This window comes from Carcharhinus amblyrhynchos, chromosome 29 (assembly GCF_965287045.1).
Source record: "Carcharhinus amblyrhynchos chromosome 29, sCarAmb.v2.hapA, whole genome shotgun sequence".
Taxonomy (NCBI): Eukaryota; Metazoa; Chordata; class Chondrichthyes; order Carcharhiniformes; family Carcharhinidae; genus Carcharhinus; species Carcharhinus amblyrhynchos.
The window spans coordinates 34,920,615-34,932,685 of record NC_137352.1 but is presented as its reverse complement, the minus strand read 5'-3'; the positions used below and the strand labels follow the sequence as shown (position 1 = coordinate 34,932,685).

The 12,071-nt window shown below is 42.2% G+C and overlaps 1 protein-coding gene across 3 annotated transcripts in view; it reads right to left on the bottom strand.

The window, feature by feature from the left end:
- Nucleotides 1–12,071, bottom strand: part of siae (sialic acid acetylesterase) — a 110,932-nt gene that overhangs the window by 39,393 nt on the left and 59,468 nt on the right. For all 3 annotated transcript variants that reach the window (XR_013889643.1, XR_013889642.1, XM_080214699.1), the window contains exon 7: nt 6,609–6,742. Coding sequence is in view for 1 of the 3 variants with exons in the window: in XM_080214699.1 (XP_080070825.1) it covers nt 6,609–6,742 (134 nt within the window). In the remaining 2 variants the exon portion in view is untranslated. The remainder of the gene's footprint in view (nt 1–6,608; nt 6,743–12,071) is intronic.

The following is a 12,071-nucleotide window of genomic DNA, read 5'->3' as shown; positions in this document are numbered from 1 at the left end:
CGCAGCAAGACCTCCCTACTTTTATATTCAATCCCCCTCCCTATGAAGGCCAGCATCCCATTCGCCTTCCTGATGTCAATGGATGTCAATCCCTCTACACCTCCATCTCCCACCAGATGGTCTTAGGCCTTCTGCTTCTTCCTTTAGCAGAGGCCCAAATAATCCCCATCCAGCATTATTCTATTCCACCTGGCTGAACTTGTTCTCTTATTCAACAATTTCTCTTTTAACTTGTCTCACTTCCTGCAAATAAAAAATGTGGCTATAGGTACCTGCATGAGCTCCAGTTACACCTGTCTTTTTGTGGAGTATGTGGAACATCCTTTTCTAGTCCTATTCAGGCCTGTTCCCATAATACTTCCTCTGTTACATCGATGATTGCATCCTGTTCTCGTCAAAACCTGGAAAAACGTATCAATTTTGCTTCCAAATTCCACCCCTCTCATCTTCACATGGCCCATCTCTGACACTTCTCTTCCTTCTCCATCTCCACTTCTGGTGACAGACAGTCTACCAATATTGACTAACAGCCCACCAATTTCCACAGCTATCTTGAGTACAGCTCCTCACTCCACATTTCCTGTAGGTATCCTATCCCATTCGCTCAATTTCTCCACCTCTGATGATGCTACCTTTCCAAACGGCACTTCTGATATGTCTTTCACCAATTCACCTGTGGCTGACAGGGCTGCCACAAAGATCCAAAGATGTGCGGGTTAGGTTGATTGGCCATGCTAAGAAATTGCCCTTTAGTGTCCAGGGATACGTAGGTTAGATGGATTAGTATGTATAATATATGGGGGTAGGGCCTGGGTGGGATTGTGTTTGGTGCAGACTCGATGGGCCGAAGGGCCTCTTTCTGCACTGTAGGGTTCTATGGTTCTATGTCCAACCCATCTTCTGTACCTCAACCTCAGTCCTCACCCATTTCCATTCCTCCCAGAACCATGACAAGGTTCCCCTTATCTTCACTTTTCACCCCAATAGCTTTCACATTCAAAGGATCATTCTTCGCCATTTTCATCAACTCCAACATGATGCAACCATCATACACATCTTCTCTGTGTCTCTTCTGGGTATTCTGGTTTCTTCCCACCCCGTCCAAAGATGTATTGGTTAGGTGCACTGGTCATGCAATTGAACCTTAATGTCAGGGGGATAAACAGGGTAAATACATGGGGCAATGGGGATACGGCCTGTGTGGGCTTCTTGTCACTGCGGGCTTGATGGGCCAAATGGCCTCCTTCCGCATTGTAGGGATTCTATGACTTTCAATGACTAGTGGGGTACTGTAGGGATCAGTGCTGGAAACACAGCTGTTCACAATATATATTAATCATTTAAACGAGGAAGCTAAAGTAATTTCTCAAAATTTGCAGATGACACAAAGCTGGGCGGGAGGGTGAGCTGTGAGAAGGATGAAAAGATCCTTCAGTGTGAGCTGAACAAATTGAGTGAGTGGGCAAGTGCATGGCGGATGCAGTATAATGTGGATAAATGTGAGGTCAGCAAAAATGGAAAGGCAAGTTACTCTCTGAATGGCCATAAATTACGAGAGAGGAATGTGTAACGAGACCTGGGTATCCTTGAACACCAGTGACTGAAGGTAAGTATGCAGGCGCAACAGGCAATAAAAAAGGCAAATGGCATGTTGACCTTCATAGTGAAAGATACAGGAGCAGGGGTGTCTTGATACAATTATATAATACCTTGGTGAGACCACACTGGAATATTACGTGCCACTTTGCTCTCCTTATCTGAGGAAGGATGTTCTTGCTGTAGAGGGAGTGCAGAGACTAATTCCTGGGATGGCAGGACTGATGTATGAGGAGAGATCGAGTCGAATACGACTGTATTTGCTGGAGTTCAGAGGAATGAGGGGGATCTCATAAAAGCTATAAAATCCTAACGGGACTAGACAGAGTAGATACAAAAAGGATATTCCCAAAACCGGGGTTATCCAGAACCAGGGGTTACAGTCTGAGATTACAGCATAGAAGACAGAGATGACGAGAAATTTCTTCATCCCGACAGTGGTCAGCCTATGGAATTCACTACCACAGAAAACAGTTGAGACCAAAATATTGAATATTTTCAAGAAGCAGTTAGATGTAGCACTTGACACGAAGGGGATCAAAAGATATGGGGGGAAGGCGGAATCAGGCTGTTGAGTTGGATGATCAGCCATGATCATAACGAATGGCAAAGCAGGCTTGAAGAGCCGAATGGCCTCCTCCTGCTCCTATTTTCTATGTTTCTATCACAGCCTGGCTACTCCTCCATCATTCCCAACTCCTCATCCCCTTCCCACCCCACTTTCCCATTGAATCGCAGAAAGTACCCCATTACCTCTCTTCCCCACTGTCTTAGGCCCAAACACTTCTTTCAGATGAAACAACATTTCACTTGCACCTCCTTCAATTTAGTCTACAGTATTCGCTGCTTACATTGGGTAGACTAAACGTAGACTGGGTGACTGCTTTGCAGAAAACTTTTGCTGAGTGCATAAGTACGACCTCGGCCTTCCTGACAGTTATCATTTTAACTCATCTTATTCTCACGCCTACATGTTCATCCTTGGCCATCTGCAATGTTCCTGTGAAGCGCAATGTAAACTGGAAATACAACACTGTATCTTCCGATGAACACATTACAGCCTTTTGGAAATAACATTGAGTTCAACAGATTTGGATCATGAACTCTGTCCTCTATTTTGATGTTTTTTTTGTTCCCAACCCCCTCCAACATTTGTAACTTGTTTTGCTTTCATAGAACACTGACCTCTTTCTGCTATTAATACATTCTGCTCCTTAATGCTATGCCATTATTAGCACCTTTAGTCTTTAAGTTTAATGCGGAAAAGTGTGAGGGGATTCACTTTACGAAGAGTAACAGGAGAACAGAATACAGGGTAATGAATGACTCTTGGTAGTGTCGACGAGCAGAGAGATCTCGGTGTACAGGTGCATAGATCCCTGAAAGTTGGCACCCAGGTTGATAAGGTTGTTAAGAAGGCATATGGTGTGTTAGCTTTTATTGGTAGACGGATTTCGGAGCTGTGAGGTCATGTTGCAACTGTACAAAACTCTGGTGAGGCCGCACTTGGAGTACTGCGTACAGTTCTGGTCGCCACATCGTAAGAAGGATGTGGAGGCATTGGAAAGGGTGCAGAGGAGGTTTACCAGGATGTTGCCTGGTATGGTGGGAAGGTCTTATGAGGAAAGGCTGAGGGACTTGAGGTTATTTTCATTAGAAAGAAAAAGGTTAAGAGGTGACCTAATTGAGGCATACAAGATGGTCAGAGGGTTAGCTAGGGTGGATAGTGAGAGCCTTTTTCCTCGGATGGTGATGGCTAACTTGAGGGGAGCTTTAAACTAAAGGGTGGTAATTATAGGACGGATGTCAGAGGTAGGTTCTTTACTCAGAGGGTAGTAAGGGCGTGGAATGCCCTGCCTGCAGCAGTTGTGGACTCGCCAACTTTAAGGGCGTTCAAATGGTCAGTGGATAGGCATGTGGATAACATTGGAATAGTTTAGGTTAGAGGGTCATTAGATTCGTTCCACTGGTCGGCGCAACATCGAGTGCCGAAGGGCTTGTACTGCGCTGTAATGTTAACATTACCATTAACATTCCCTTTCTCTGTGTGTCCGTGACATCTTTCTCAATTTGTTGAGTTTTCACCTATCCCTGATCTGTTTGTTCCAGCTTCTCCACCCTTCCATTCAACTATATAATCTATCACATTTCCACCCCTCTTCAGCTCTGAAGAAGCCATACAGACTTGAAACATCAACTGTGTTTCTCTCTCCACATATGCTGCCAGACCTGCAGAGTCCTTTCAGCATTTTCTGCTTTTATTTTAAATTTCCAGCATCTGCAATATTTTACTTTTATTATCCAAATATGTTTGAGTTCATTAAGGAGAACTAGAACTGATTTGTAAAAACTATATCATGTTTTATTAATCGAACTGAATTTTTTGATTAAGTAACAGGTTGATTAAGGGAAAATATTGAATATTGTGTATATAGTTTTAAATGGGTGGTTAACAAACTTAATGATTATACAATAGGGCATCAGTGTCAATTTAGACAATTAATTGCTTTAAGGACAGCAAATAATAAGACATGGAAATAGTTGTTTTCAGATTGGAGAATGGTAGATATGGAATGACAGATTCCTAAACTTGATGGACTAAATCCTAGGATTCTTCCCAGTCATAACTTCACATACCAAATTGACAGTGGCAATTTAATGCCATAAATTTCCTTTCATTTTCAGTTAGCTTTCCAATTTTGTCTGTAAACATTTACTCCACCATCAAGGGTGGCACAGTGGTTAGCACTGCTACTTCGCAGCATCTGGGACCTCGGTTCCCGGCTTGGGTCACTGTCCATGTCAAGTCTGTGCGTTCTTCCTGTGTCTGTGGGGGTTCCTCTGGGTGCTCTGGTTTGTTCCCACAGTCCGAAAGACATGCTGATTAGGTGCATTGGACATGTTAAATTCTCCCACAGTGTACCCAAACAGGCGCCGGAGTGTGGCAACTAGGGGATTTTCATAGTAACTTCATTGTTAATGTAAGCCTACTTATGACATTAAAAAATAAACTTAAACTTAAGTTCTTCATTAATGTCCATGGTGTTACATGCTGACCAGATACATCATGTAAAAGTCATTCTTCACTTAGGAAACATTACAACCTTTAAAAAACATTTGGATGAGCACTTAAGATATCATAATATTCAAGGATATGGGACAAGTGCAGGAAAGTGGGATGAACGTGCCTTTAGTGGTAGATATTGTCAGTGTTGACTGGATTGGCCAAAGGACCTTTTCTGCACTGTATGACTGCTATTTTACAACCTCGCTTGGGCGAGGCTAGTAAAATCCCACCCGAGACCAACAGAGAATTCCGTTCTGTGAACCGATTTCAGGATGGGTGAGGCGGTGAAATTCCAGCCTACAACTCTTAGTCAAGATTCATGTAAGGAGAAAGGATCCCAAGAACCTCTACACCTGAATGGTAACATAGAACATAGAACATTACAGCGCGGAACAGGCCCTTCGGCCCACAATGTTGCGCCGACCAGTCTTATTTTTAAAAAAAAACATTGACCCACTAATCTAAACCAATCCCTTTTCGTCCATCAACCTATCCACCAATCTCTTAAACGCCCCCAAACTAGGCGCATTTACAACTGCAGCAGGCAGGGCATTCCAGTCCCTCACCACCCTCTGGGTAAAGAACCTGCCCCTGACATCCGTCCTATAACTACCCCCCCTTAATTTAAAGCCATGCCCCCTCGTGCTAGCTTTCTCCATCCGAGGGAACAGGCTATCACCATCCACCCTATCTAAACCTCTACTCATCTTATATGTTTCTATAAGATCCCCTCTTAGCCGCCTTCTTTCCAGTGAAAACAACCCCAAATCCCTCAGTCTCTCCTCATAGGACCTCCCCTGCATACCAGGCAACATCCTGGTAAACCTCCTCTGCACCCTCTCCAAAGCCTCCACATCCTTCCTGTAATGTGGGGACCAGAACTGCACACAGTACTCCAAGTGCGGCCGCACCAGAGTTGTGTACAGTTGCAACATGACGCTGCGACTCCTAAATTCAATCCCCCTACCAATAAACGCCAAGACACTGTACGCCTTCTTAACAACCTTATCTACTTGATTCCCAACTTTCAGGGATCTATGTACACATACACCTAGATCCCTCTGCTCCTCCACTCTATTCAAAGTCCTCCCGTTAGCCCTATACTCAACACATCTGTTACTCCTACCGAAATGGATTACCTCACACTTCTCCGCATTAAACTCCATCCGCCACCTCGCGGCCCAGCTCTGCAACCTGTCCAAGTCACCCTGCAAACTTCGACACCCTTCCTCACAATCTACCACACCTCCGACTTTGGTGTCATCAGCAAACTTACTAATCCACCCAACTATACCCTCATCCAGATCATTAATAAAGATTACAAACAGCAGTGGCCCCAAAACAGATCCCTGAGGCACACCACTCGTAACCGAACTCCATGATGAATAATTACCATCAACCACCACCCTCTGTCTCCTATCTGCTAACCAATTCCTGATCCAAGTACCTAAATTACCACCAATCCCATACATCTGCATTTTCTGCAGAAGCATACCATGGTGAACCTTATCAAACGCCTTACTAAAATCCATATATACGTCTACTGCCTTACCCCTATCCACCTCTTTGGTCACCTTCTCAAAGAACTCAATAAGGTTAGTAAGGCACGACCTTCCCGCTACAAAACCATGCTGACTATCTCTAATCAATTCATTACTCTCCAAATAACTATAAATCCTATCCCTAATAATTCTTTCTAAAACCTTGCCCACTACAGAAGTAAGACTCACTGGTCTATAATTCCCAGGGAAGTCTCTGTTCCCCTTCTTATACAATGGGACAACATTCGCTGTCCTCCAATCTTCCGGTACTATACCAGAGACCAACGACGACCTGAAGATCAGAGCCAGTGGCCAATTTCACATAGTGTGAAATTGGATATACATAATTGTACAGCACCCTCTACAACACATCAGTATTTTTTTTTATTTTAGTTTTAAATTACCTGGACAAATCCAAAAGGAAAGTCTATTTCTGTGGCTCCTCCTGATCCATGATGGAAAATCTGCCTCCAATCCTCAATCATAGCTGGGAACGTGCAGTTATACTCTGCATTATGATAGACTGTGTTTGCTTCACCTACAAGCAAATCATATGGAACAATAAACCTCTGATTAACTTAATGGGCAAAGTCTTTAGTGTCACTTTCGCCATTCAACCAAAGACCATCAAAATCAACAACTTCCTTGGGCCAGTATTATAAAGACATAGAATAGTGTACAGAACCTTATTCCCAAATCAAAGATTCACTGAAAACACCAAGTGGAAAGGCAAACAATATAAAACATAGAACATAGAACACTACAGCACAAACAGGCCCTTCGGCCCACTAGTTGCGCCGATCACTTCTATACCTACTAAGCCATAGACCTATCAATAACCCCCGATCCCTTTAGATCCCATATACTCATCCAGGAGTCTTTTAAAAGACCCCAGCGAGTTCGCCTCCACCACCACTGACGGCAGCCAATTCCGTTCACTCACCACCCTCTGAGTGAAAAACTTACCCCTAACTCTCCTCTGTACTTGCTTCCCTGCACCATAAATCTGTGTCCTCTCGTAGCGACCATTTCAGCCCTGGGAAATAGCCTCTGAGAATCCACCCTATCTATTCCTCTCAACATCTTATAAACCTCTATCAGGTCGTCTCTTAACCTTCGTCTCTCCAGGGAGAAGAGTCCCAGCTCCCTCAACCTATCTTCATAAGGCATGCCTCCCAATCCAGGCAACATCCTTGTAAATCTCCTCTGCACCCTTTCAATAGCTTCCACGTACTCCAAGTGGGGTCTGACAAGGGTCTTATAAAGTTGCAGCATTACCTCCCAACTCCTAAACGCAATCCCTCGATTAATGAAGGCCAGTACACCATACGCCTTCTTGACCACATCCTCCACCTGCAAGGCCGATTTAAGAGTCCTATGGACCCAGACCCCAAGATCCTTCTGCTCTTCAACACAGCTAAGACTCCTACCCTTGATATTGTATTCCTTCATCCCATTGGTCCTGCCAAAATGGACCACTACACATTTATCTATGTTGAAGTCCATCTGCCACTTCGCCGCCCAGTCTTGCACCCTATCTATGTCCCGCTGCATCTTCTGACATCCCTCCAGACCATCTACAACACCATCAACCTTCGTATAGTCTGCAAACTTACTAACCCATCCCTCCGCTTCCTCATCTAGGTCATTTATGAAAATGACAAACAGCAAGGGTCCTAGAACAGATCCCTGGGGCATTCCACTGGTGACCGACCTCCATGCAGAAAAAGACCCACCCACAACCACTCTCTGCCTTCTGCAGGCAAGCCAGTTCTGGATCCACAAGGCCAAAGCCCCTTGGGTCCCATGCCCTCTCACCTTCTCAAGAAGTCTTGCATGGGGGACCTTATCAAACGTCTTGCTGAAGTCCATGTAAACCACGTCTACTGCTCTTCCTTCGTCAATGTGTTCAGTCACATTCTCAAAAAACTTTGAGAATATAAAAAAAAGGTTTGGGCTCAAAAAGGACTTGTTTATAAACTGTAAGATTAGTCTCATGGTAAAAAATGGTGTCACCTGGAAAAGGATTACCCTCTCATATAGTCAAAGACAGGTTACAATGATTAAAGACTGCATGCATGGAGGGGTCACGAGGGCAGCTTAGGATTCCAACCCAGTTCTTGATTAATGACACATAGGTTGGTTTAAGGAAGGAGAAAGGTTAAAAAATAGTTGATAGGAAGAAAAATTTTAAAAAGCCCAAAATAGAAGTTGCCCACTATTCTGTTGAATCCATTGTAGATATTGGTGTGTGTTCTTTTAAGTTTGGTTATTGTTCTACATGTATGCACATACATTGTTTTGGGAAAACTGGTTGTATTTTTGATTTTGAACTAGTCGAAACTGTGCTCAAGACCTGGAAAATAACAAAGTTTGGCAACCAGAACTCACAGTCTATTACAGGAATCAATATTTTGAAGTTGTAAATAAGCATGAAAGTATGATTGTTAAATGAGTTCATTTTGATACAAGATTGTGCACTAAATTTGGAGAACATATTAGATTCATTTTAAAGAAGCAGGTGTGAATGCTACTTAGCTCACAAGTTGCGGAGAGCTCTGCCCTTTTCTGCCCAATTAGTGTTGAAAATTTAATTTCAATAAAAGCTGACCTTTTCTTCAGTTATGTTCAACGTTATTATATTCATTTAGAAAGGCGCTTAAAAATTATTTTTCTTTTGCAAGCACTTTTGAAAAGTGCTGAAAATTTTAAAAACTATTGAAATTTAACATGAAATACAGTTCTCCCTAAAGATATTTTTGAAAATAATGCTACAATTGATTTCTGTTGTTTTAATGGATTTTCAATAAAAATTGGGATTCTTCTCAATAATTTCGTTAGGTGTTGCAATTGCAGTTATCTGACAATGTTTTCCTCTGACATATTAGAAAAAGTGAAGTTAACTATTTCTGCTGATGGCTAATTACTCAGTTTAGTTAACCCCACAACATTGTTTGTATTAATGAATGTGATATATACATACTCAAATATTATTAACTTTTAAGTTTCTTAATCCTAAATGAACATTTCCCAATGATGACAGACAGAAATTATGATTTGACAAATTAATCAACCCTCTGAATGTTGAAGCAGAGTTACAATAAAGCCTTGTTTGATCCCAGTCTTCACTCAGTGGTATTTCTGTTGGTGAGGATCATGGCTTGCATATCATTGTGGAATAACCAGAGGATGGTGATAAACTTCTGAGAAAAGCCAAATTTGAGGAGGATATTTCATAAGCTTTCAGGGTTTACAGAATCCATGGCTTTTGAGAGGTCAATAAGGTCATGTTTAGCAACAGGGGCCATTCCTTTCATTTTTCTTGAAGTTGTCACAGACTGAAGATCGTGTCTGTGATGTCTCTCAATGGGCGACAATTACACTGCGACTCTGAAAGTTCTTCAGCCATTGGGAAGAGGCAACTGAATAGGATTCTTGTAGTGATCATCCCTGTGGCAGTCAACAGGAAACTCCTCTGCATTTACCACAATCGGACTTGTCTCCTTGGATATAGTCACAATCACAGCGTCGCTGAGATCCCTGGCACGCACACTTCTTCCTGGATGAGCATGAGGTTGTGCAGTTATGCCAGGAGTGAATCTTAACCAAGTTTCAGAATTTTGGCATGATTGCCTCTGCTCCATGGAATGTATTGTTTTAAATTCATTCCAGACTGGGGCAGTGCTGAGACTGAGATAGACTGGATTTTGAATAATGAAGTTGAAGAAACTTAAGTCAAAGGCAGTCACTTCAGTCAACTGAGGAAAAGAGTTTTTGAAGATCAGGATTTCAAACCCAACACACAGGTCATGAATTACTGGGCAGCATATAAAAGCCATGCTCTTATATGCCTCAGACAGCAGACACCTCGAAACAGTGGAGATCTATCACCAATGGTCATATCCTTTTCCAAGCCAATTTATCCAGCACTGAGGCACTAATCACTCAAAACTAGCTTCACTGGAAAGGACATGTGCCTGATACCAAACTCCCAAAGCTCTACTCTGAACTCAATCGTGACAAGAATCTCCCAGGAAGACAGTGGAAATACTTCAGGGCTCTCTTCAAAGTATTCCTGAAAAGATCAAACATTTCTGCAACTTATTGAAGACCCTAATTTGAAGGCTCATTCCGGAAGACACTAAACACATCAAAAGATTTTGTCAGTGACTTTCAGAGTGAAGTCAAAGTATCATGGAGAGTATACAAACCTCTAAACAACCCAAATACCCAACTTTTTAAGCACACTTGCCTCATAAGTGGCAAAGTGTACAGATAACACATTGAACTTTTCAGCCTTCTAATAATTTTTTGAACTAGAATTCTCAATCCTGAGGGACTAAGGAGGAGAAGGATTATTTCTAGTCACTTGTACAAAATAATGCCCCACAAAGGGGCACTGCAACTTGAAGAAATCAGAAATAATGGGAAGTGGCAACATTATGGATGATTTGTGCTTAATGTATTGTACTGATTCTACTAATAATCATGACATGTTACTTGTGATGCTTAATGAAACATTTGGGCAATAGAGAATACAGTTTTTAATTAATGCAGCATTCTAAATTAATTGTGAGGAGTCAGAAAAGATTTCTCCTCACGATAGGTAAGCAATATTAACCTTTTCTTCATTTTTTATAGAGATATTTACCAATGAAATGTATAAGACTGATCTGTGCTTTGCAAGGTGTAAAAACATGTGTCAAATGTAAACTAAACTGTTGCAAAATCATATAAAGAATGCAGATTTTATTTGAAATGAATGTCATCTGAGATGGTAAATGTTATGTCCTTAAAATGTTGTATGAGATTTTTGTGGGTTAATTTACTAATTAAATGTAGTGATTTGATTAATTTGAAAATGTAGGTTCATGTTCTGAGCAGACCCTCCTGTTGGAACAGGATGAGATTAAGAGAAGTCCCTGTGATTGATGATAGAAGTTTGTGAGCATCAACAGCATTGCTGTTGTTTATAAAAGATCATTAATAAATGTAGCAATGATGGATCAGAGCTCAGCGATGGGGAGGAAAACATTGGCTGTCCTTACAACATGACAGGAAATATCTCAAGATGTTTAAACTTGCTAAATAAGACAGAAAACTAGAGTTTTGAGTTGGCGTTGTTAAAAATGATTGTTCTTATCAAGTTTGATGACCAGTACTTTGGGGAATAAAAGGGATTTGACCCTCAAATTCAGTGGAAGACAGAAAAACACGTTAGCTTGTGTACACCAGTAAGCTTGTTCATGATAGTGGGAGAGAGACCACAGATTCAGCCAGAGTTAAGGGTATTGAAAATTTGGAGCTGAGTGGGAATTTGGTGCTGAGGTGAAAGAGGTGCTCATCTTTGGGAAGAGTGCAGAGGCAGACCTGCAAGGGAGACTCGCAGGCAAGTGAGAGGTAGAAAGAAATCGAACTGTGACTTCACAGCCAGCAGATAAGCGATTGGCTGGTGACTGGGAAGTAGTTTTTCTTTTCTTTTTTGTTCTTGGCATTGTAGTTCATGTTGTAAGTTAACCTAAAGGTTAAGTCATGACAGGAGTACCCAGACCCTTGCCATGCTCCTCTTGTGTGATGCGGGAATCCAGGGACCGTTCTGGTGTCCCGGCTCCTTCACGTGCAAGTGTGTCCAACTGCAGCTCCTGTTAGACTGCTTGACAGCTCTGGAGCAGCAGATGGATTCACTTTGGGGCATCCATGATGCTGAGGAAGTCATGGATTTCACATTCAGTGATCATACTGCAGATAAAAATTACTGTGGGAGATAGGGAATGGGTGACCACCAGACAGAGGAATAGTAGGAAGACAGTGCAGGAGTCCCCTGCAGTCATCACCCTCCAAAACAGATACGCCATTTTGGATAATGT